The 25779-nt window shown below is 39.0% G+C and overlaps 2 protein-coding genes across 4 annotated transcripts; one reads left to right on the forward strand and one right to left on the reverse strand.

Moving 5' to 3' along the window:
• Positions 1 to 4: 4 nt before the first annotated feature.
• Positions 5 to 24269, forward strand: LOC137134183 (melatonin receptor type 1C-like). The gene is made up of 2 exons (XM_067518751.1): positions 5 to 4281; positions 20361 to 24269. Exons 1-2 carry the CDS (start codon positions 4095 to 4097, stop codon positions 21224 to 21226), a joined length of 1053 nt encoding a protein of 350 aa, XP_067374852.1. The 5' UTR covers positions 5 to 4094; the 3' UTR covers positions 21227 to 24269.
• Positions 5089 to 14448, reverse strand: LOC137134182 (uncharacterized). Of its 3 annotated transcripts, XM_067518749.1 has the most exons (6): positions 10708 to 14448; positions 8936 to 9071; positions 7422 to 7633; positions 6227 to 7303; positions 5898 to 6066; positions 5089 to 5696 (listed from the first exon to the last, which is right to left on the reverse strand). In XM_067518749.1, exons 3-6 carry the CDS (start codon positions 7582 to 7584, stop codon positions 5567 to 5569), a joined length of 1539 nt encoding a protein of 512 aa, XP_067374850.1. In that variant the 5' UTR covers positions 7585 to 7633; positions 8936 to 9071; positions 10708 to 14448; the 3' UTR covers positions 5089 to 5566. The 3 variants fall into 3 exon arrangements, with proteins under 3 accessions (XP_067374850.1, XP_067374849.1, XP_067374851.1); XM_067518748.1 differs by having other exon boundaries at positions 8936 to 14448; XM_067518750.1 differs by lacking the exon at positions 5898 to 6066 and having other exon boundaries at positions 8936 to 14014.
• Positions 24270 to 25779: the final 1510 nt, after the last annotated feature.

The raw sequence follows: 25779 nt of genomic DNA on the forward strand, positions 1-25779 counted from the left end.
GCCTCTTAACTTTCCGTTAGTGATCATGATTGACTACAGCCAGCATTTCTGAGAAAGAGGATGGCAGCTGTATTCAAGTCAGGAATGCTTCTTGGAGCCAAGCCGATCAGTTCAAACATTGTTACATAAAAACGCGTTATTTAAAGGTGCAGCCACTTTCCAAGTTCTGAATAAGACCCAAACTGGCTCACTCAGCTGAAAGGACATTGGTTTGGACTCTCAGGAACAACTCAGGAACCATCATGCACAGGTCTGCCATGACATGGTTGCTGCTGGAACACGAGTCTTACTGTCCACAATCAAGTGGTCTGAAAGGCTGCTGTCAAAGAAATACAAAATCAAAATGGTCTAATCCAAAATCAAACGCTTAAAACTCAACTCAACAAACAGATGCTAAATATTAGGTCGTTTGGAGGAATTTTTGAAGGAGTAGCATCATGCTCTGTTTTGCTTCCATTGGACCTGGTCCAATCTGTAATTTAAAGACTGTGCTGATCAGATCACACTACTTTTAAAATGTATTCATACAAACCATTAAACCTGTGTAAAAATGCTATTTATCTGGATAGATAGATAGTATACTGTAAAAGGTCATTTCAATTTAAATCAAGTTTAATTCGAATATCTCCAAATGCCTAAGGGACCGGACCACTAGCTGCACTTTAATGCTTTTCAATTTAACATTTATAATCTTTTAAACATCATCTTTGAAGAAAACATGCTCAGTCTTTATACATGAATGAAAACATACAATCAGATTAAACTGAGTTCACACAGAGGCCTTTATTTTCTGCCTGTAGAGACAGACTCCTTGATCTCACTATAAAGATGCATCAGGCTCAGCAAAGCATAGCCTTCCTACAGGATATTAAATTTCCTCTTCCATTAGCAGGGGCCTTTTTTCTGAGATTTCTGTCTCAGTTTTCATGAAACTGCAATGTATTACAGCTACATGTAATGGCTTCTGTAACACACCTCAGACTACAAAAAACATTAACTTCTGTTTGATTTTAAATATGTGCAGGAGGGTCATGGGTTGATTTGTCTTGCTGCAGATAGCTTCTCGTACTATTATCCAACATTTTCATTTCTGTTATATTTGAAACCAAACAGTGTGTTCATCTTGGAAATGTAACATCCTGAACTCTTTAAATTGGTTCTGCACTTACACCCACTCACATGTTCATTTTAGAGGCTACATCGTCACAGTCTTTGCACAGATGGACTTTAATAATAAATACAAAAACAAATGCCAGCTCACTAAGAAGTATAACCAGTCTTCTTAGATTTAGCATGCTACATCAATTATTTAAATATGATAAAATGGTCTTTGGAATGCGGCTGCTTGAATATACTGTTTATGTAAGTACAGCCTATAAACTCCCTATACTGTAGTTAAATTAGGCAAATATTAGCCCATAGGTTTTATATTAATTGTAGATGTTCCAACCAGTAGATAATGCAGACTTGTAGAAATAAAATATAAATTCATAGTCATACCTGTGCACCTGTGAAAATTAATTGAATGTTGAAGTTACTACATAAAGTGTGTAATTTTAAATTTTCTAAAGTTTTGGGTTCCATGGGTGGTGTCAGTAAAGACCCCGATGACAGCACTGCACAGGTCCACCCAGTGAGTGTAACTTACAAGCCATCAATGTGTTGATGGCTTGTAAGGTCCACCTTTACGACTGTGCTGTAAAGGTGGAAGAAATCACTTTATTCAGTTTAGTTTAAAGTGTCCAGCAGTAGTTTGTTGACTGACTTAATAACATCCAGTGGGTGTGTAGATAGATGATTACAGCACAGCTGACAGGAATCTCTGTGGACTATGGTGTTTGCAGATGATATTGGGATTTGTAGTGAGAGCAGGGATCAGGTGGAGGAAAATCTAGAGAGGTGGAGGTCTGCTCTGGAAAGCAGAGGAATGAAGCTTAAGACAGTAAGACAGAATACATGTGTGTGACTGTGAGGGACCCAGGTGGAACAATGAGGTTACAGGGAGCACAGGTGAAGAAGGTGCAGGACTTTAAGTACTTAGGGTCAACAGTTCAGTGCCACGAGGAGTGTGGAAAAGAGGTGAAGAGGTGAGTGCAAGCAGTTTGGAACGGGTGGAGAAAAATGTCAGGTGTGTTGTATGATAAAAGAGTATCAGCAAGAATGAAAGGAAAGGTGTTCAAGAAGGTGGTGAGACCAGCAATGTTGTTCGGTTTAGAGACAGTGGCACTGAAGACAAGACAGGAGGCAGAGCTGGAGGTAGCAGAGCTTAAGATGTTGAGGTTCTCTTTGGGAGTGACAAGGATGGACAGGATCAGGAATGAGGACATCAGAGGGACAGCTCATGTTAGATGGTTTGGAGATAAAGTCATAGGCCAGATTGAGGTGGTTTGGACATGTTTGGAGAGGCAGATGATTTGCTGTGGCAACCTCTGAAAGGGATTAGACGAATCTTTTTATTTTATTATATTTTATTAATCTTTGGTTTTGATGATGTTGAGGTGTATTGTAGAAACAAGGTAGTGTCTTACACATTGTAGCTGTTGTGCTCAAACAGCAGGGAGGTGTGTTCAACTGCATAAGACATCTTTAAAAACTTAAACAAAGAACACAGGAGCACACTGACTGTTCTGTTTGTTCCGATTCCACAATAAAACTTTTAGTATTAAGGCAGGAAGGTCCATTAAACATTTTTGGAAAAGTACTTTCCTTGCTTATTATTTGGTTGTATGGTGTTCACATTAAAATCCACTGACCAACGCTGTGCCTTGCCACGTGGCATCATAGGGTCTGTGCGACCTTAGGTTTTCAAAATGATGCAAAGGTCTGTGTCTTGTTCACGCAGGGCAAATATCTGTGTGAATCCAGCTTTAGTAAGCGACTAATAGTCTGGATTCACACAGACATTTACCCAACTGTTTTCACCATAAGCACTGTAACTGAACAGAATCTTGTTACCTGAATTCAAAGTACACATTTTGTTATTATTATCCAACAGCTATAAAGTAATGTAATACATCCAATTCTTCTTTGTGCATCATTACAGCAGGCACACACACTCCAGTCTTCAGTATCAACTTTAAATGTATCCAAAATCTCCATGACGTGTTTACAATCTGCAGCCCTTTTAAATACAAGCACTCCGAGACAAACAAGGGGAAATGTTTATTAGACTATAATTGTTTCCCTATGAAATCAGTACATAACAGTGACACAGACAGAAATAAAACATGTTATTATTTATTCAGTGTTGTTAGGCAAAATGTAAATTTTTTTTATTAAAACCCCAATTGTGCACAATATATAATGTTTTTTTAGGAAGTAAAATATTAAACATTTTATCCTGCGTGTTTTGGACTGTTTTAGACACGTGAAGGCGCTATATCCATGCACAGGAAAAGCTCAGTCCCGCTCATTAAAAGGAAAGTTGTTAATGCCCATTGTTGTAAAACAATTAAAATAGGCTTCACCACCTGCTCCCACTGCTCCATTCAGAAGGATCACAGAGTAGTTTCTTAATGAGACCGGCACAAAGAGGGGCGTCAGGGTGCAAAGACTGCTGTCTTTGGGGAAAAGACTCCTCTCACAATCTTAAACATGATCAGCTTTAGTAGCGAGCTTTTCAGGGTGCACTGCCTATCACCGGACAGAGCTGGACACATACACAGTCTTTATTAATGGCCTCAGAAGAGAACGCGGGGCTCTCGGTTGCCCAGTTCATGAGCTTCACATCCTCACATTTCCATTACGCACAGGAGAGCGCTCACAAGCCTCCTGGACGAGCTCTCCTGGCAGAATGGAAGAGGGACATTCACCAAGACCACACGGAGGACGAGGGTGAAACACGAGCTGCTGGCATTTTTATCACCCTGCAAATTAACTTCTTCTACTTCCCTGCGTGCGTGAAGTGCAGACGAAGACCATTCTTATTATCACAGCATGGTTCGTGTCCTCTTACTACTTCTCCACAGGTGGAGGAGAAGTTTAAGACCCACACCAATAAAGGCTTCTTGAAATTTAGGTCTGAAGATACATATATATGTTTTTCTACTGAACACTGGACTATTCCCAGCATGGCCGCGTCGCCCTGAGGGGAGATGGATTTGGAGGTGAAGGATGTGAACGGATCGAACCGGAATGAGAGCCACCGAGGACCGGCTGTTTCCTCCGGTGGAGTGTCCACTGCGCTGGCCAGCGTGCTGATCTTCACCATAGTGGTAGACATCCTGGGCAATGTCCTGGTCATCCTGTCGGTGTACAGGAACAAAAAACTCAGGAATGCAGGTGAGGCACAAGAATAATGGCTCGATTTTATTTAAAGTCGGGAGAGATTGAGAGAGGGAGAGTTTGTTTGGGGGCTAATAATACATTACACTGTAAAAAAAAACCTGTTGTTTTTACGGAAAAAAACTGGCAGCTGTGGTTGCCAGAATAATTCTGTAAAAAAAACAGGATCACTGTTAACATCTTTACAGGAAAAAATGTATATTTTACAGTTTAAAACTGTTGAAATTCTACAAAAAATTTACATTTTAAATCTGTAAATATAACGGCTCCTATCTGCTGTGTTAGCATGACAATGGTGTAAAAACTACAGATTATTTCAGTTATATTTACATAGAGTTGTCGCTTATTTTACATTAAATCCCATTTTATTTTATTGAGAAATACCAAACACGCAACACAATTTAACTGTAAAATCCTCTTTATAAGGCTGTCTTTTAACTGAATTTTTCCGCAAATTTTAATCAAATGTTGTGTGGATTGTAGTGTCTTCTCCAGTATTAATGACAAGAGTTTTACAGAAAAAGCAACATCTAAATACTGTAATTTTTTACAAAATGTATTGAGCAGTTTAAAGGCATAAAATCCCGTTCTGAATAATTTTCAGTATCAATCTCAAAAACTAAAGACCACTAGGATCATTGCTCTGTCCAAAATAGTTTCTCTACATACATTACATGCAAGTTCGATCATTTTATTTAAAATGGATTGTCCTGTTATATTTGACTTGCAGAGGAAATCTTAATATAACCTAGGCAATACAGATCAAGCATGGAGGTATTGTACAAAAAGAAAAAAGAAATAAACTTGCCATTCCAAGAATTTATTCATCTCAAAACAGTTAACAATCATTTTCATTCAAGTTAATTCTCAGCATATGTATTTGTTTTTTAGATTTGTAAAGTACATATCACAAAGAATGTGATACATTTACAATCCTGCTTTTTGAACTGAAATACCAAAGTTGGGAAAAAAGTGGGGGAGGCTTTACTCAAAAAATGTCATAGGGACAAATACATTTTTAACTTTAGTTATTCCAACTCTTATTTTTCCTCCCTTAAGGATTGCATTTCCTTAACTAAAACATCTTTAAACAAGTCTTCAAAATGAAGAAGAGACATAAAAAAAAATTAAATACAACAATATTAAAACTCAGTAACAATGGAGTTAAAAATTTCTGTTTCTTGAGCTTGAAGAACTAAGCAGATAATGAGGTGAAACTAACCTCTAAACTCCATGTAGGGCATCATTATGTGCCATAAATTCTACTGAGTTCAGTCCATATTCAAACATCACGCCACTCATGGTCTGAAAGTTCTTGAATCAAGGTAAGCACTCTGGGGTTCACATGAAGACGGGATGTGCTGGTCTTCTCCACTTTAGTACCCTTCTCTGGGTTGATGGAAAAAAAACACCTTGGAAAAGAGAAGAAAAAGAAAAAATGTATTACTATTGATGGGAACCACACGCACCATAATTGTTTTTATTTTAGCTAATATTTTAGAGACACAAAACAGTGAAAGGTAAAATGACAAGTCCCCCAACAACAGGTCGGAGTAGCTACTTTAAGTTCAGTAATGTGAGTATGTTGGATAAAGCCCATCTAAAAGACACACCTCTGCAAAAACTCCAGGGTTGATGCCAGCTGTGATGGGTAATGGATGTTAAAGCAATAATAGCTCCCAAACATCATGCAAATGGCAGAAACCATGCAGGTTATATTGTCATGCACAATGTTTCGATCAACACTCAGCATAAAACGTCTTGAGGAAAAGCAGGATTGTCCTAAAAAGCAAAAGCAAGCAAATAAAAACACACAATTAATTAAAAATTACGATGGGACAATGTTCCTGAAATGTTTCATGAAACAATTTGGACTTAAACATTTTCAAAAAAAATTAAAAGTAAAGCATAGAGAAATGTAAGAAAAACAATGTTTACTTACCACACACAACAATGGTGGGAGTCAATTGAACTTGATCCATCTGTACTTCCCCAGCCAGGCATACGCCATCCACATAGCAGAACATGACTTCTTCCTTCTCATCAAAGTAGGACAGCAGGAGCAGCATTATCTCTTTAATATCCTCAGAGCAACCACTCATCTGTCCTCTCAGCACTTTAAACTTTGTTACATCCTGTAGAAACCTTTTGCTTTTGTTCACACAAACCGTATTCATGTAGTTCAGGAGTCGTTTCCCCTTCAAATCAACATTCCGTATGAACGTTTCTTTAAGTCCAATACCAGTGAGTTCCTTGAAGTGGACTGCCATGCCAAGTTCCTTGAACCAAAATGGCCACTCTTCCTGAAGGTGTTTTATATTTGTCCCCTGGTTGACCTGTTTACGCTGTGTGTAAAAAGTCAGTTTCATCAGACATTTGACCTCTTCCGCATTTGCATCTGCTTGCTGATCCATCCTTTTCAGTTTTTCTTTCTTTTCCTGCTGACTCTCTAGAGTCTCTCCACGGGGCAGGAATTTTAAATCCCAATTAATGCATCCATAAGTGTCTTGAATTGCGGCTCTTTGCTCCGGAGGGACTTCGTCTGTGTCAGAATCATCAGTGCGATGCCTTCGTTTTCTTATTTTTGGGGTCGTAGGCCGCCTCACATTCTCTATCCTATTTTGCATTTGCTTGACTAGAGAGTGATACCCTGGGCCAATCACATCTCCCTCTATAACATCTTGCAGAGAATTTGGATATTTAGCCACAATCTTTTTGGCTATTTCAGTAGTATTCCTTTTACTTATGCAAGAACTTACTTGCATCATCTCACGAACCAAAATCCGGACCATCTCCCTTCTCATTTTAGGGCTTGGTCTTTTCCCTCTCTCCAATGATTGCATCAGTTCTTCTGGGAACTTATCCCATGGTATCATAAAAGTATCCATCCAGTCTACACCTGGACTTTGGCTGCTGTTGGAAGAGGCTGAGGAAGAACTTCTGGGTGAAGGAGACTGCAAGGATGTTACAGGTACTGGCGAGGCATGGACAGATGAGCTAATAGTTTCAGGTGTCTGGCCTGCAAAACACACAGAAAAAGGTTTCAGTGACACATGTTAATATTTTTATATTTCTCAATCTTTTACAAAGACTATTTTGGCCATTGAATGCCTTCTGTACTGCAATACTTTGCTTACATTTCAGCTTCCAAGCAGCAAGGAATTTGCGAGCTTGAATTGGCCTCAATGCCGACAGCAAATCGGCTTCCTCAATAAATGAAAAATCATCATACGTCTCGACCCCAAGGGACTGTAAGGTTTCTTCAAGAATATCTTTCACTGCATCCGGGAGGTCAGGCATGACCTCAGTGATGGCGGTGCGTAGAAATGTTTGCTCAAGTCAGTCATTTCTGGAATCAAAGAAGTATGACAGATTTTCAAGATTACAAATGAAAGAAGACAAAATAAATTAAGACATTTCTACAGATGACAGAAGCCTCTTCTTTTCACTTTTAATCTCTGTACATCTAGAGGAAGAAAAAAATAACTGCTGTCACTTTCTGTAAGTATATATGTGCAATACTACGGTTTCTCCACTACAAAAATCACATTTATTTTGATAACACACTGTGTTTCAGTGGAATGACTCGTTGGCTGTTAAGAACGTATGATGGTAATGGATAAAAATCTACCAAGTCATTAATGTTAAGACATTGCGTCCTTGTACTCTGTTTTGTCACCGAGTACAAATGGTATTCAGAATGATAGTCAGCTTTGTGTATATCCATTAGCAAGTAGACAGCTTCATCGTTTTTAATTAAAATAATAAGCAGCTCACCAAATTCCATGGACTCCTCATTTTTTGACACAAGGAAATCCCCCTTTTTATATAATGTGCCTTTATACTGTATTTCTGTGGAAACGCTAGTATTGTGTCCTGAAAAGTCAAACTCTCTTACTGCTTTTTTAATTGCATCACTGTAAAGGTTGGGGTAAAAGGTACAACTGTCTTTGACTTGCAGAAGCTGGCTGCATCCTGATCCAGCTAAAAGATATGCCTGAAACATCTGATGTCTTTCAGATAAAGTTGAGCAAAGGTTTTTAAAGTTTTTGAGATGTCTGGCACACCTCTTGAAGTAGCTGTGTTTACTTTCAAAACGCATCGTCCACAATCGAATCAAGGGACCAAATTTCAAAATTAGGGCCGGATAGTGGCGCAAGAAATGGTGTTTTGGTTTTAGTGGACTCTCAGGAAATAAATACTTCCTTGATTCCAAATATTCCTGGACTATAATTTCAAGATAAGCTACCTGTGCCACTGAAATCTTTTGTGCACAAATCATATCAACAATATCTTTAAGTTGGAGAGTTAACTGCCACACATCATCTTCTGGATTTTGCACTTTGTCACCAATTAATACAGGCAACAACCTTAACAAATTCCAATTTTGAACGGCCTGACCTGAAAGCTTGGATGCTTCAGAGTTGAGAGCACATGGCTTTGTGAGAGCATCAGATCCTTTGTACTTAAACTGCTTCATGCGCCGGTTCAAAAGCGAATATGTAAGCCATTTCTTTTTCTTAATAAAGTACTTCAGGTATAGTGCAACATCATAGGATAGGACACCTTCAAAAATGTCGTGACCTAAACAAGGTGGGAGGCCAGGCTGGCAAACATGGAATGATTTCAGAACATTGAAAACTGAGTTTACCTTTATGCCTTTGCTGTTCTGGACGTCTTTGATTTGTAGATCACCAACAGCAGAATTATAATTCTCAGGAGTACGCTGTGGGCCACATACATTTGGATCATCACTTTGAAATTCACTTCGTGTGATTTCACAGTATCTGCAAAAGTACTGAGAATTACTAAAGTTTTCAGTAAATCCACCGATGCTATGTGAACCCAAATTGTCACCAGCAATACAATACAGAGCCCCTTTGATTATTTCATCACCTATAGTTATCCCATTGTCCTCCAACTCTTTTAAATCTACCAACATCTCAGAGAAAATCTTAGCACTTCCAAATTGTTTTAGGTCATTCTCTCCACAAAGTAGTACAAGAGACATGTAATCAGTATTTGACCGCATATGAGTAGGTAAATTTGCCACAGAAAGATAGACTGCAACAACCTTGTGCTTCTTCTTAGCAGAGCCGAGGGGATTCACAATTTCAAAGGCATCCTGGTATAGAATTACTTTTAGGCATCCTGGATTTTCTGTGAAGAACTTGTTGGTCTTAAAGTTTTGGCCATCACTAATGTCACAAAAATCCTCTGAGTCTGTTTCACAAAACTGTTGGGACAAATTCTTCCAGAATTCTGATTCTAATAAGCTTTTTAACGTTTCTCTCACTGGTATGTAGTAAGCAAACTTTTGCGTCATATTTTCATCTGTTCCTAACATGACTTTTTTAGGCCCAATGTATTTGAACATCTTTTTGAATGTCTGAGCTCTTATATATGTTGTTCTCAGCGGCCCCTGATGACAGACAGAGAAGAGATCTGAATCCTTTACACAATCAATAATTTTAGCAACAGCATCATCTGTTAGACCCATGTCATTTTTTAAAAGTAAATGTAGCTTAGTTAAAGTGTAATCCTGTCCCATCTCATGCAGATTTTGCATCTCTTCAACAATCGTCTGTATTGTTGAGGCTGGAAGAAGGTGCTGTCCTTGCAGTTTTAGATAAAACAAACATATATTCCTAAGAAAGGTCGCACTGAAATTCTCTGGCAAATCAGTGCTTTCATTTGTTGTTACATCATTTAAGCTCTGGGAAACATCTTCACATGTAGTGACAACAGAATTAGCTTCCTTGTAGATGTCACTTATGCTTTCTATAGAACATGCTTTATGCTTCCTGGACATATGTGCAGTGAATGAAGATTTCACGGTGAACGTATTTTTACAACCTGCTACTGGACACGACACAACTCGTCCCTCCACTATATGCTCCTTTAAGTGGGATATCAGTTCTTTCACTGTTTGAAATTGGTGCGCACACAGCGAAAATGCACATTTGAAATCTGTAACAACTGCTTTAGCAGTACCAGAGGGAGCAGGCACATTGTGAACTCGATAGAAATGAGCTTTAAAAGCTGCGTAAGAACAAAATGTCCGCTTGCAGTCTGTGCCGACACATGTGAAAAAACAATGGGGTTCGGTCCTATGAACTCTACAATGCAGCACATAACCCCTCAAAGTCTGTAGTGTTTTGTTGCAAAAACGGCAGATAATTTTACTCATTTTTAATCAAACTACCACTAACAACCGTCCGTTTTCACCCTAGAACATTTTCACCCTCAAATAATGCTGCCAAAAAAAACAGTCCAAGTTCATGCGTCCACTAATTATACGGACCCAGTCAGTGAGCCTTATTCTAAACTAGAAAATAAACCCTCGCTCAAAACCATAAGCTAGCATTTTGCTAAAATAAGGTCATTTATTTTAAGCTTAAAGAAAATAAATTTTTAGCTTACCAAACAATGCTATAGCTCGTGATTCTCCACGTCCTCCCGTACAGACAAATCCATGCAGCGACAGACTGAGCGCGCACTTCGCCCATAGATCGCTGCTCCCGCGATAATCAAATAGTCCAATGAGAGAACGGAAAAACACGCTGCTGCTCTGTGATTTGACGAGACTAGCTCAACTTGAGACGAGAATGTTTATTTTTGCGGGAATGTCACAAAATTGAAAACGATTACTGTTACATTTAAAATAGCCATAATCACTTAACTTAAGAAAATTTTAATTTTATCATGAAAAATGTAAAACAAATTAACAGCTACTGTATAGAACATAAGCATAACATTGTCACCTTAAACATTTTATGATCAGTTTGTTGTTAAGTCATGAAAATTATCTCAGTGTTTCAGAACATCCATTAAATTGAAATATCTCATTATAATGGCATAAGCTGCTTTTCTTATTATAAAAAAATAATTTTATGTTTTTTGGATATACAGTTTTTCTTGTTATTGGTACTAATTTATTCTGTTTTTATGAGCCAAAAATTAACAGCATATGTCACTTAATCATAAGCATAACACACTTTACTGTATATCAACATTTTTACTTTAGGTTGCAGTGTCAGCATAGATTTCCCATTTTTTGTCACATAGTCTTTTTCTTCACTGAGACATTTCACATTAACTAATTGTAAATGTTACTGGGTTCAGATTAATGTAAGGGGAGGCATATCTTTGGGTAGCACAGCGGTGAAATCTTTAGCACTGTTGCCTCACAGCTAGAAGGCCTTTGGTCTAAAGCCACAGCCAGCTGTATCCTCCAGGTATCTCAGTTTCCTCCCCGAGTTCAAAGGTATGCACATTAGATTAATTGGTGATTCTAAATTGCCCGTAGGATTTAATGTGAGTGTGAATGGTTGTATGTCTATCTGTGTAGGCCTTGAGACAGACTGGAGACCTGTTCAGGGTGTACCCTGCCTCTTGTCCAATGATAGCTAAGATAGGCATCACTAAAGGACACTTCATGAGTCCCACCATTTGATGTCACGACAGAGACTTTATATACACACAAAACTGCGTTATGGTTAGAAAAAACAACCTTAGGGTAAGGTTATGCTAAGAAACAATACTGGCTAAGTTTAAGCAGTAAAACTTCAGGGTATGGTTTAGTTAAATGGCCGTTTGAGGGGAATCGAAACACTGACCCTGTGGTCGTGGACGGCTGCCTTACAAACTGAGCTATAGCTGCTACAGATTGCATACAACCGAAACACTACATACAGTGACAAGTCAAACACATACTTTCTAACTATAATAACATGTTTTATGTTGGTTGGTTTAAATCTTATCTATCTGATAGATTTCAATTTGTCCATGTTAATGATGAATCCTCCATGTACACAAAGGTTAGCTATGGAGTTCCACAAGGCTCTGTGTTAGGACCAATACTTTTTACTTTATATATCTCTTTTAGGCAACATTATTAGAAAAACACTCCATAAATTTCCACTGCTATGCTGATGATGCCCAGCTATATTTATCTATGGAACCAGATGAAAATAATCAGCTAATACAGCTTCATGCCTATAAGACATAAAGGCCTGGATGTCCCACAATTCTTTACTTCTAAACTCAGACAAAACTGAAGTCATAGTATTTGGGCCTAAAACCTCAGAAATATGCTGTTCAACCATATTGTTACTCTAGATGGCATAAGTCTGGCCTCCAGTACTACTGCAAGGAACCTTGGAGTTATTTTTGACCAGGATTTGTCTTTTACCTCACATATAAAACAAATCTCAAGAACAGCCTTCTTCCACCTATGGAACATTGCCAAAATTAGGAGCATCCTGTCTCAAAGTGATGCCGAAAAACTGGTCAATGCATTTGTTACTTCTGGGTTGGACTACTGTAATTCCCTACTTTCAGGATGCCCCAGTAACTCCTTAAAGAGCCTGCAATTAATCCAAAATGCTGCAGCAAGAGTGCTGACTGGAACTAGCAAGAGAGATCATATTTCACCTTCACTAGCTTCTCTTCATTGGCTTCCCATTAAATTTAGAATAAAATTTAAAACCCTGCTTCTTACATATAAAGCTCTGAATGGACCTCATAGCACCATGGGGGTGGCTGTAGCTCAGTTGGTAAGGCAATTGACCATGGACCACAGGGTCAGTGTTTCAATCCCCGCTCCAAGTCGAAGTGTCCTTGGGCAAGACACTGAACCCCAAGTGGTGGGGTCAGGTGAGCACCTTGCATGGCAGCCACTGCCATTGGTGTGTGTGTGTGAATGGGAAGCTATATTGTAAAGCGCTTTGGATAAAAGCACTATATAAGCGACTATTTACCATTTACCATATCGTCCCAGTAGACCACTTTGATCCCACAATGCAGGCCTACTTGTTGTTCCCAGAATTTCCAAAGGTAGAATGGGAGACAGAGCCTTTAGCTATCAACCTCCTCTCCTGTGGAACCAGCTCCCAGTTCTGATTTGGGGCTCAAAACCTTCCTCTTTGATAAAGCTTATAGTTAGTTATAGTTATGCTGCTATAGGCTTAGACTGCTGGGGGACCCACCCCCCAATGCACTTAGCTTCTTTCCTCCTCTTGTCCCTCTCTCCTCTCACTCTACAATTGTCACTACTGTATGACATTAACTTTGTGTGTTTTCTCCCATAGTTGTCTTTGTCCTTCTCTGTCCCCCTATCTCTGTGCCTCTTTGCAGGTGTCCCCGGGCTTTGAAGTTGTGTGTTTTCCAGCGTGCAGCTACTGGCTAACCAGTAGACTGACTACCAACCTGCCTAATGTTTTGTTGTTGCTTTTTGTTGCTCTATTCTCTTTCCACTCACCCCAACCAGTCAAGGCAGATGGCCGCTCACCCTGAGCCTGCTTCTGCTGGAGGTTTCTTCCGTTAAAGGGAGTTTTTCCTCTCCACTGTTGCCAAGGGCTTGCTCAAGGGGGAGTTGTTGGGTTCTCTCTGTACATCTTTATAGTCTTGACTTTATCCTGTAAAGTGCCTTGAGATGACTTTGTTGTGAATTGGCGCTATATAAATACAGGTGAACTGAATTATGTTGTCTACCGGTCATCATTAAAACGCACAACATCAAACACTGGAGTTGGATTATGGTCTACTGTGGGACTGTTCTTTGTCCTGTTAGATTTAGAGAAGGAAATCACAGTACGTAGAGGAAATCCACACATGCACACAGAAAGGCCATGGTTTGCCTGGGATGCGAACCTGCAACCTTCTAGCTGTGAGGCGGCAGAACCAACCATTCCACCACCGTGCTGCCCGTTGTAACCAACGAGACACTTAAATTTTTCAAAATGTATTAGTTCCAATTACTTATGCAATCCAATCTATTTACATAATTCTACTGTAATTTTTCACATTCTTAACTGTAAAGTATAGCACATGATTTTGTATAATGTAATGCAGTTTCTTTCTGTAAAAAAAAGGACAAAAATCTTTATATTAACACCATCTTGTTGTATTTTTAACTGTATTGTATTGATTTTTATATTACAGTTTTTATGTGTTTAGGGTACAGTATTCTGTCAAATATACAATAATATATGATTATTTTAACATATATTTACCTTAGAATTAACAGCTGTGTTTGGTTCACCACTTTACACAATTTTACTGTAAATTAAACAAGGCATTAGTGTTTTTCGATTTACATTTTTTTGATGTCATGATTTTACAGCAATTTACTGTTAATTTCACAGACATTTCTTACAGTGTATATAAAGGCAGCTTTAATATGACACGTGCCTGTGTTGAACAAGCAGATGTCCAAAAAATGCTTAGGGTTTTTTAATAAAGCAATTATTTTAATTCATAAGTCTCCACATCCTTCACATCTGTCCAAAGTCAAAGGGAAATGATCTACAGTATGCCGGACGCTCTTCATTCATATCTAAAATTATGTAATATAACATGTAGCGTGTGACCTCTGCTTATGACAATCAGGCTGCTATCTGAAGGGAGCCTCCTGTCACAGTGTGATGGAGTTTCCACAGCCCTGCCAGCCTGCTTTCATATCTCTTCAGTAAAAATAACACCCTCCTTCTTGCAACTGGCTTTACCCTTGGTTCCTCCAACCCAGATAAATCAGGACCTATGGTGTCCCATGAGCAAGGCAACAGACCCTGTCATATAGCTTTGTCCTATTTAGCATGTTAAAGGCAAATTCATAATTTGTTGTATTTGATGTGTCTCAAGCAGCATTAAGGTGAGGCAGATATTTATTATCTTTATTGCCATTTTTCTTTAATGGCAAATGTGCCATCACCATTAATTTCCCCCTTTTCCTTTCTATCAAACGGCCACTGTCATTTCCTGTGCCCAAAAATATTTTTTTAGTTCATAACCTCAGATTTGGGCATGCACCATGGTTCAAAAAGGGGATCTTTTCTATATGTGGAGTCCAGAGTATTGTTTTTCAGGGAAAAGTCAGAGAAATTGTTTTTGAGAAGCACAGAGCAGACTTGGACTTGATTCAGTGTGCTGTACTAAAAATTATTCATTTGTAAATACTGCATAAATGTTTTCAGGTTATTTTGCTTTTATATGCAATAAAATGCATCTTAACCTTACCTGTTTTTTTGTAACCGGTAACTTTCTCTACTAATAAAAATGTTAAAAATGTTTAACTTAAGCATCTTGGTGTATTTACAACTTGTCTCTATCTGAGCTTCTGTTAATCAACTCAACAAACTGCCAGTACTTTTAACCAGTAAGTAAGTTAAAAAATTACTTAATTAGTTAAAAAAATTACATGTTCAAACATCAAGCTTTTGTTTTCTAAAAAGAACAGGGTATAACACTAAGATGCAATGAGAAAAAGGTCAACTGAAGTCTCAATGCAGAAAGAACTGTGGAGTGTATTTGATGTTGTGTTGCTTTGAACTTGAAGGTTCAGGAGATCCATCCATCCTGCACCAGCACTTTAGTGGTTACGATAAACTCAGACTGAACTCAGACTAAACGCGATGCATGATATGCTGTGATGTGACAGTGTTCAGAAAAAATGAGCTTTTAATTACAATAAAAAGTGTATTACATAATACATCCGGTGTGCTTCCGTGTACACCAGCCAAAAGCAGTTTCGCGAGAAGTTTAGGAGCCCGAAGAATAATCTGATTATCTGGTTTGTGAAAGTGACACAGTTGACTGGTCTCAAAGAAGAAGACAGGCGTAAATGGCCCATTCAAAAGTCTTCCTCGCTTCCTCGTCTTCCTGCTGTGGTCTTTTCAATCATTAGGAACCTGAAAGTCCACTAGAAGATTGATCTCATGTTGGATTGATCTCAGTTCTTAACAAGCTATTTAGAGGTTTGGTTTTAATGTGGTCAATGTTTAATTGTACAGATTTTATGTCAACCATAAGAATCTGTTTCTGTCACACGCGACCATCTTCTGAAAGGGTTATATGTAAAACAACCTCCTCTGAGCTGAAGATTAACATTATAGTTGAAGTCTAGCTCCAGGTTGAAACAGCTGAAAACACTGCATCCCCTCTCTCCATACTGTTTAGAGTGATGGTTTGCTTCCTCCCACAAAGCAACAGGACTTTCCCCCCGGCTTCACTTTAACACACTGTGAACTGTGTCCCTCCACTATCCACCACTCAACCCCCTCCCAAAAAAGATCCATTGCATACATTTCCAAACGTGGGCCTGTGTTCAGAGTAAAATGATGCCGTATCTGTGCCAAATGTTTAGTGGAGAATTTGTATGATTCATCTTCACATGTTGGTAGGTTCTGTCAACTGAAAAAATATAATGTGATCTGACCAGTGAATCTTCAAAGGGCAGTGCATGGCAATACAGTATATAGTTGCCGATGGCGTGTTACACTAGAGTTTCGCACTGGGGTTAGCCATACTAAAAATATACTCACAAAATGCACGAGAGAGAAAGAAAGTAAAGGATGAAGGGGAGCAGATGGAGTGTGTATGTGTGTGTGTGCAGCTTGCACCTTCATGTCGGAGCTGTGGGTCACGGAGTCTGTAAGGTGGATGTTGGACTTGAATTTTCATGTCCATTGCATCCAGCCACTCTAAAGCCATGAATAAAACCTAAAGACGTGAGTGTCCAAAGGGGGGCAATTGAGTCAGTGGACTTGGTGAGTCAAACCAGAAGCCAATTTAAATTGACAGCACAGATCCATGGGGATTATCACTTAGCACACTGCATTAAACATGCCTTCCTCTCCCCACAACAAAATAGGAGATGACATTTAGTTTTCAAACATATAAGTGTGGAAGTAAGACATTAGCAGATTAAGAGTATCTGAGCGGACAACGCATGGATAATGTAAATATAATCCAGTGTTTGCATTACATCTAACGTTTCCTTCTATTGCGGGAGTCTGTTTTGTTAAAAAACAGTCCTATTACCTCCCATCTTCCTCCTAAATTTCCGGGATTATGAATGACGAGCGAACTGCTGTTCCACCAGGCGCTGCTTGTGTTCTGATGGTCTGACTTCTCTCAGGGCCAGTCAGTCTTATTTTCTCAGACATTAAGGATCCAATTTGTAGATGACTTTTGATGATGACGATGAAGTCTTTGGCTCGGGCTTGAGCTGGGTGCATTACCACAAGGCAAATTGTGTCAGTTTAATGTAAAACTTCTTCGAAAAAAGATGCCTGGCCCCTCGAAACATGAGTTCATGAAATAGTCACTGCTAATTCATCGTTGCTAATGTCCTTGCCAAAAGGTTATTCTTGCTTATTTCTGATAACATGACTGACTAAATTGAATTTAATCTAATTTGGACTGTGCACTTGTAGTAATAAGCTCAGCTCTGTCGACATTTATTTGGATTCAAGCGATGCCAGCCCTCAAGCACATTTTCATGTGTTCATCTTTCTTTCAAAGGTGTATAAATATAGCCGGGTGAATCAAAGGTATAACACGTTTCCAGTACGAGCACTGACAGTGGTGGGACACAGACGGTGGGTTTGAAAGAGGAACATAAGCCCTTGAGATTCACATGTGCGCACAGCTTTGCAAGTCTTTAGACTGTCAAACGACTCAGCCGACAGTCTTTGGGTTTATCAAATGGTTTGTTGTTCACCCACAGTTGCATTGTCATTACGTATGTACCTATTCTTGCACCGGCGCGACTCCCTTTATTCCCAACACTGTTCTTTTGACTATTCAGCAATACTTAGCTTGAACATACGCAATGTCCAAATATACAATTATGCTCTATAAAGAACCTATTTTATGTGGGGAGTGAGGGGGTTTCTCTCTAACACGGGTAGGCTGCAGCCTGGTGCCTGCTGGGGGATTCTGGTGACGAGAATCTTCCACTTACACGGAGCCAAACATTTTTTTTTCTGTTGCATGGTTTTGATTTATGCTTTGATACTATGCTTACGACGAGAGAGAAAGACACTGGTGGGGGAATTATTATTTGGTAGCTCAGCTCTCAGGAGACACTTTAAAGCAAAACTGGGTAGATTTGATGCAACATTTCACATGGTTGACATCTTTGTGGGAGCAAAATGTAAAATCACATTATTACTTAGCAATGGTGTCAGACAACTTAAAGGCTACAAGGCAGCTGTCCCTGATGCTCTGTAACCAATCAGCATTAAGGTTAAGCTCTATTCCACTTTCTACTTGATAATAATAGCTCCCAAAGATGTCAGCAGGCACAACTCCATTCTGGTCCACACGCGAGAGTACATTTGCTGGTTGGCTGTTATAATAAAATTATAATAGGTTTGAGTGCATTAGGTTTGTGTGTGATGAGCTTCAGGCTGGCCGATAAGTTAAACAGTGAGAGGTGATGGTCCGTTCGGCAGTCCAGTGTTTTAAAAATGAATATCAACAAAAAAATGACAGTCATCTGGCCACTTTGCAGCGCTCGTCTCTGCGGTGCTTTAGCACTTACCTCACCCCTTTGACGATAAGGGAGGGAGAGCTGTAACTCTGGAGCATGTCCTGTCCAACCAGTGCACATGATATCACTGAACCACATGATGTCAGCGAGGAATCAAACCTCTGCACAATGACAAATGCACACAGCGAGGACTGTGAGCGTCACAAATACAATGTGACAGATTTGCCCGCTGAGCTGGAACTTTAGGATGAGGAACAAACACTTTTATTTTTATCTCAGTAGGATTTCGAAATACTTTGTGCTGTTTTGGTAACTTGTTTGTGAAACATAATTTTATTTTTTTTTCTAAAATTAAAAAATATACATACATATCATAGAAGTTAATCAAAAGTCTTAAAACATTTGCATTTCTTTGTTCTGCTCTACGCTCTTTTAAGTTAGGCAAGTAAATTAAAATTAGACTGGTTGCTAAACAACACACTGTATCTGTGTTGTCCCTGAGTGAGGGATTATAGCAGGCTTTGAATACTGAGGATTGATGGCCAACATGTGTTTTAAATCCATTCCCATCATATCTGCCAATCAACACTGTTGTTCCAGCTGTTGTCTGAGTGAACGAGAGCCTTTCGCAGAACGAGAGCCTTTCGCATTACAGCTTTGAGTGGCTTTATGAGAAACTGATAATAAAATGATAATGACAGGCAGTATAAGCATATTTTACAGACTGAATTTGTTTTATTGTGCAGCTATAACTACCGACCTATTATTCATTGTGCTTTACCTACAGTATGTGTAGTCCACACTCAAAAAAGAACTCTTATTACACAGTGCCTGTTTAAAACTTATGATAGGCCTCTTCTGCAAAACCCCAGTCTAGTTCTGTGGCTCCAGTGTAACTTCTTGATATCTATGTTCTAATCTGACACAACATTACTATTTGATTTATTGTTTTATTCTCTTCCACCCAAAACAGCTGCACTGTAACAATATCACACGTCATTTTCTATGATTCATGTCTTCTGAAGCGTTCCAGCGTCACACTAATATCAGCTTAGACCTCAGGAGGACAGGAACTTGTTTTGGTGTAATTGGATGCTTAAGTAACCCATGTCCTGGTTTTTATGTACTTAAACTGAGTATTCAACTGTTCCCAGAGGCAAGGAAGCTTTTAAACAAGAACCGCATGATTTGAACAATTCACTGTGATGGCTCTGCCAAATAAAACACTGTACTTACAATTAATCTGTTGTTTCTTTGGATGTTAGGATCCTAACATAAGCAATAAACACAAGGTATGTCGGGCTTGATGGAGATGTCATTACTTTTGCTGTTATTTAAATCTTAAAGATATTTTATGCAAAAAAGAAATTTGGACAGTGAGCATCAAACTGAGTTGGATTTTTTTTTCCGGGGTACATGAAGATGCAAAAAGTCTTACAAATCTTAACACCCATCTTCCCAATCTTCACTCATTCGTCACCTAACTCATGTCATGTTAATTCAAGGTCAAGGGCCCACCAGTGTCATCCACTGAACCACAACAGTAGTATGGTTAAAAATGTTATTTTGTTATGACAATAAATCATTTGTATGTTTGTGCAGCATCTAGTTGGGCCACAGAGGGCACAGTGAAGCTCCTCTTTCGTAACTGGAAGTCATAGTTCTGTCTCCAGTGACCTGGGTTATTTTGGGGAATTTAATCCGGGGCATAAAGTGATAAAGGAGAGCTGTATGCTTTAATTATACACCAGGCCAGGTCACATTTTGTCTGATATCTGTATCTCTTCTGTTTCTCCAGGCAACATCTTTGTAGTGAGTTTGTCAGTAGCAGACCTGGTGGTGGCACTGTACCCGTATCCTCTGGTCCTGACTGCCATCTTCCACAATGATTGGACCATGGGTGACCTGCACTGTCAGGCCAGTGGCTTCATCATGGGCCTCAGCGTCATTGGCTCCATTTTTAACATCACAGCCATTGCTATCAACCGCTACTGCTACATCTGCCATAGCCTTCAGTACGACCGTCTGTACAGCCTGAGGAACACCTGTTGCTACCTGGGCCTCACCTGGCTGCTCACAGCCCTCGCCACAGTGCCCAACTTCTTTGTCGGCTCACTGCAGTATGATCCTCGGGTTTACTCTTGCACTTTTGCCCAGACAGTCAGCTCATACTACACCATCTCAGTGGTGATCATCCACTTTCTGATCCCGCTGCTGGTAGTGTCTTACTGCTATATGAGGATATGGGTGCTTGTGATTCAAGTGAAACATCGTGTTAAACCAGAGCAAAGGACCAAACTGAAACCAAGTGATGTGAGGAACTTCTTAACTATGTTTATGGTGTTTGTGTTGTTTGCAGTGTGCTGGGCTCCACTAAACCTCATTGGGCTGGCTGTAGCTATAAACCCTGTAAAAGTTGTACCCAACATACCAGAATGGCTTTTTGTCACAAGTTACTTTATGGCGTACTTCAACAGCTGTCTCAACGCCATCATATATGGACTGCTGAACCAAAACTTCCGCAAAGAGTACAAGACGATACTGCTTGCTCTTTGTGTCCCTCGTTTGCTTCTAATGGAGACGTCCAGGTGCGCCACTGAGGGACTGAAGAGTAAGCCTTCACCGGCTTTGACAAACAATAATGTGGCAGAGATAAATGTTTAAACTATGGTATAAAGGAGAGCTTATACTGTGCTTTAAGTATGTGTTTAAATTTTCTCTGGAGCCTCAGTGTAAATGTGTGCCATGATTCACCCAGTGCCTTGTTTTTAAGGTGTGTGTGTCATGTGAAAATATAACCATACTTGGAGAGGGTGCATTGTCTTCTTTTCCCTTGTGTCACATATTGTCATTTTCAGGTGAAATCAGTTCTTTCATTGGTACATTGTGTTCATTTGTGACAGTGACACTGTTCTCTATTTAAAGTCCAACCAGCTACATCTAACATTTGGATATGAAATCATTTGCAGCATGGTGGGTAGTCAGTGTGACTTTAAAGATATTGAATACTTAGCACTTTTTTATTTGTGAAAAAGACAAGTCAATTTTCAAGTCACATCCAATGATGTGTGCTTCACATGCACAAGAATGATTAATGCCTTTTTGCACATTTTAATTATGACTTAGCAGCATAGTGACAATAAATATATACATATATATTAGTATGATAATTTTTTTATTTTTACTATCACTGTGTCTCTGCACTTTTAAATGCAGCAGTAATGATCGAAAAGCCTCAAAGGTTTTGTTGTTTCCATGTAGTACATTCATTAATCTAATTTTAGATTTTGCCTTTGTCTTCATTTCTCTGCATGAAGGCCTTAGTGATATTATTTGGATTTTAGTGGTTGAGAATATTAAATCTGGGATGGGTGCCAATTCGGCCACACATTTTAGCTGCAGCCAAAGCTATGGGAAGGTTTCAATCCCATATTTCATCCCCAGTGTGTATGAATATCTATATCTTCTTCTAACTAAGACTGTAGGCTGTATTATTTTAGCATTATGCTGTCCCCCACCCCACCCCCAGGCCTGTGGAACATTGTGGTAGCTTTTGCTCAAGAAAAGGCTTTGCGTGTTAATAGAAGAGGAAGGTGCATCTTGTTTGTAAAGTTGAATCTTTCTTTGGTTTAAAAATGTTTCTTCTGTTGAAAATACTATATTATTAAACAGCTTTAAATATCCCATGTATCCATAAACTGGACTAAAAACTTTATAGCCCCGGGCGTTCTCTCCCAGACCCTAAATGATTTAGGAATTTGAGAAATTATAGAGAGAGGAAGAAGGGATGATAAACAAAGCTAGCTTTTTTCTTGTTTATTAAATGCCTGGGGGACATAAAATGCATCAGGAGCCAGAGATGTAATTTCGTGATAGTGCAAGTGTGCCAGAGCACATGTCACCCTAGCTGAGATGAGCTCTGACAGCCTCCCAGCGTAACTTCCACCCAGCAAATAAACTGTGAGTGGTTCACCTCACAGGGAGGCTCCAAGATGTCATTTTGACACATTCTTGATAAGATTCACTGTTGCTGGAGTATTAAAGAGATTACACCCAATTTTCCAATGTCTAATGCAAATCATTTATAAATATTCTCTAAATATATTTCTTTTACATCAATCCATTGATTTCCATATTCTGTTGTTCTTTTCAGCATCTAAGTTTGGACTGTCTAACTAAATTAAAATTTTAGTGGATTATTAAAGAGGCACAAATAGGAATCTCATGGGCCTTGCACCAGCACAGGTAGACACTAGCTTTCTTATGGAACCAGGTGCCATCATGTCTCAGAACAGCTAACTGGCACAAAACTGTTCAATTTTGTTCACAATCGTACAAGTCTGTGTGTCTTAAGTAAAAGAATGAACCTGACCTTGCACATGCCAGTGCAAGGTCAGACACAGATGAGTGGCTAAAGGGGCTCGAGGGAAGATGACAGTGTCTGCCAGACCACACCAAAGAGTCACAGGGTAATGGCAGAGTCATCGTTCTTCTCCCTCCTCTCACATTCCAGTCTTTCCATTCTCTGTCTTGCTCTTCTGGTTCTCCTTCTCTGTGCCTGTATGTATTTATCCTGCACTCTCCCAAGACATCTAAGGAATAGTTTGACATTTTAGGAAATGTGTTATTTTTGCTTTCTTGCCAACCAAGATGAAAAGATCAATACAACTTTCACGTCATAAGTATGAAGCTCGAGTCAGGGGACAGTGTTGAAAGTATGGGAATAACAGCTATTTTTTTTTTTTTTTTTATTTAAAAAGCATAAAAAAGCAACCACCGTCCACTGAAGCCGTTCTTAGCACGTTTTGCTTGTTTAATCCATGCAAATCAACAACCACAACAAAATGTTATGTTTTCATTTTTAGAAAGATCTTGTCTTTAGGTATTTTCATTTCTATTAATCTTTATTATAATCTCTGCCAATTTAGTTTTTTCTAATCAGTGGCTTATGGTTAACAAAGCGCATGTCTATTTACCATCAAGAAAAAAAAACGTACTGTTGTGATTTGTCTGTGAATTTTAATGCAGCTGAAAATGTCCACTCTAATAGAAATAAGTTAATATTTGCACAGTATAACACAGGCTTGGAGATATTTGAGTTCATGCATATTCTATCAATGTTGTGTAAATCATGAAACAGTAATTCATGGTATATATGTTTGTAAAATTAGAGTGCCATTTTCTACTGAGTATACTGAAAAATGAACAGACCTTATATCACTCTATATACCTAAATAAATCAAAATACAATTCCAGGATGAATAGCTCTAGTGACTAGTCTGTCCACCCACACTGTCTGTCATTTTGCTGGTGAGTAATTTAATATGAATGGCCATGGCTTATGGAAACATATTTATTACAGTGATGTTCAAGGACAGCATGAGCTTTCCATGCCCTGCGCTATAGGAGCCATCATAACTCATGACTTTATTTTGCCAATCTCACATACATATGTGCTTCTGTCTTGCTGCAAGTTACGCTCACAAAGACATGTTTTAGTGTTTTTTGCTACTTTCTGTCCCTTGGTTACACTAGAAAAATCTGTTATGAAGATATATGTCTTTTAAATCATAAAGAATAAAATTTTATTCTCATATATTAAATACAAGGGATTTGTCCTTGTCGCTTTTTCATAAATAAATCTATAAAAGATATGCAGGGCCCTTAGCAGCATCTACTTTATGTCACTGAGTATTTATTGCCAAAACAGCACAAGGGTAGCAAGATGTATCCTAAACTGGAAGTTGTCTGAGGACATGATATTCTACTCCCTTGACAGCCTTGTTTTTACTTGCTTATTTTCTTCCCCTCATCTGTGTAATGTGAGCAGGAGAGGCCTGAAAGAAACTAATTCTTATTTGTGAGAGATAAAGATTATTTCCACAACAGCAGAACCCTGCCACAAATCTGATTAAACACAAAATGGGTGAGCAATGAGGCATTATATGGTCTAATGCTAGAATGACATGATGGTCTTTCGCCTGCTGGATGAAGCCAGAAGATAGTTCCCTCTTTGCACGGAGGAATTTCTACAGCTCTTGCACATCATTGCATTTTACAGCGATGGGGTCTCACTGTGGGCCTCCTGCCACAATAGCACGTCTCCTAATGGGTTTATGCATCAGATTTAGCACTGTCTGTGTTCTCATGCATATGATGTCCTACATGGCCTCGTGGGCTTTGGGTCACAATGCTACCAGGAGGTTTTAGGTGTTGTGGGTCCAAACATAGCAACTAGAGCAAGAAATGCGGATCACTGTGATTATTTGCGTCAGATTTCTTCACTTTATTTTTCGACTGAATTACATTCAGTAAGGAAGATTATGGCTGAATTTGTAATGTTTCACTTTTTTACCTTGTCCAAAGGTTCCTACACTCCTTGCTGTTTGCTGACAGAAATTTCTAGTGTTCTTTGTTACTAAGAAAGTACTTAGAGTAAAAACACAAGACTGCACATTAAGTACTGCATTCAACACTACCTAGATAAAACACCTGTATTCAGTTAAAGGCACTTATAGTACAAAAAGTAAAACAATAAGTAAAAGCACATGTTCTCCTTGGCAGCACAGTATTTGACTGGTTACGCTGCGCCTCACAGTTGGAAGGTCCTATAGGTACAAATCCACCTCCTGGCTACAGCCTTTCTGTGTGGTGTTTGCATTTCTCTTTGTGCTTATGTTAACTGGTGACTTTAAATTACTCGTTGGTGTAAGTGTAACTGTGATTGGGTGTTTGTCTGTGTATGTGTCTATGTGCTGACCCTGAGATAGACTGGCAACCTTTCCAGGGTGTACCCTGCCTCTCGCCCAATGACAGCTGGGATAGGCTCCAGCCCCCCCTTGACCCTGAACTTACCATGCTCAAGGTCACATTATGATAATGGACGGACTTGTTCTCCTGAACGACTGTTGATTATAGTTATGCAACAGAGGAAGAGGCTTGTGCAGCTGGTCATGGTGTGGTTTTATCTAACTGGCTACTTTAAAATGAAGGCAACACAGTGAAACACTATATTACTGAAAAAACATATGTTTTTATTATTAACATATTTTATTGTCTGTTAATATTATTCAACATTTGAACCCAGGGCCCCAGCTATTCAGCAGTCTTTTTAAATCTCATCAGCAGTCCTTAAGAAACACTTTGGTCAATTTCTAAATTAATTATATTTTCAAAAATTCCCAAATATGGATGAAGTATCTAGGTTTTAGAATTTT

The sequence above is a fragment of the Channa argus genome, chromosome 10, assembly GCF_033026475.1.
Source record: "Channa argus isolate prfri chromosome 10, Channa argus male v1.0, whole genome shotgun sequence".
In the NCBI taxonomy this organism is placed as follows: Eukaryota; Metazoa; Chordata; class Actinopteri; order Anabantiformes; family Channidae; genus Channa; species Channa argus.

What these genes read in the sequence shown, in the direction of transcription:
- LOC137134183 (XM_067518751.1), top strand. Translation starts at nt 4,095, where the DNA reads ATGGATTTGGAGGTGAAGGATGTGAACGGATCGAACCGGAATGAGAGC. An exon ending in CAAAAAACTCAGGAATGCAG is followed by an intron (nt 4,282 to 20,360) that starts GTGAGGCACAAG and finishes CTGTTTCTCCAG; the next exon opens with GCAACATCTTTGTAGTGAGT.
- LOC137134182 (XM_067518749.1), bottom strand. Translation starts at nt 7,584, where the DNA reads ATGCCTGACCTCCCGGATGCAGTGAAAGATATTCTTGAAGAAACCTTA. An exon ending in TGCTGCTTGGAAGCTGAAAT is followed by an intron (nt 7,304 to 7,421) that starts GTAAGCAAAGTA and finishes TGTGTTTTGCAG; the next exon opens with GCCAGACACCTGAAACTATT. An exon ending in TCCCACCATTGTTGTGTGTG is followed by an intron (nt 6,067 to 6,226) that starts GTAAGTAAACAT and finishes TTTGCTTTTTAG; the next exon opens with GACAATCCTGCTTTTCCTCA.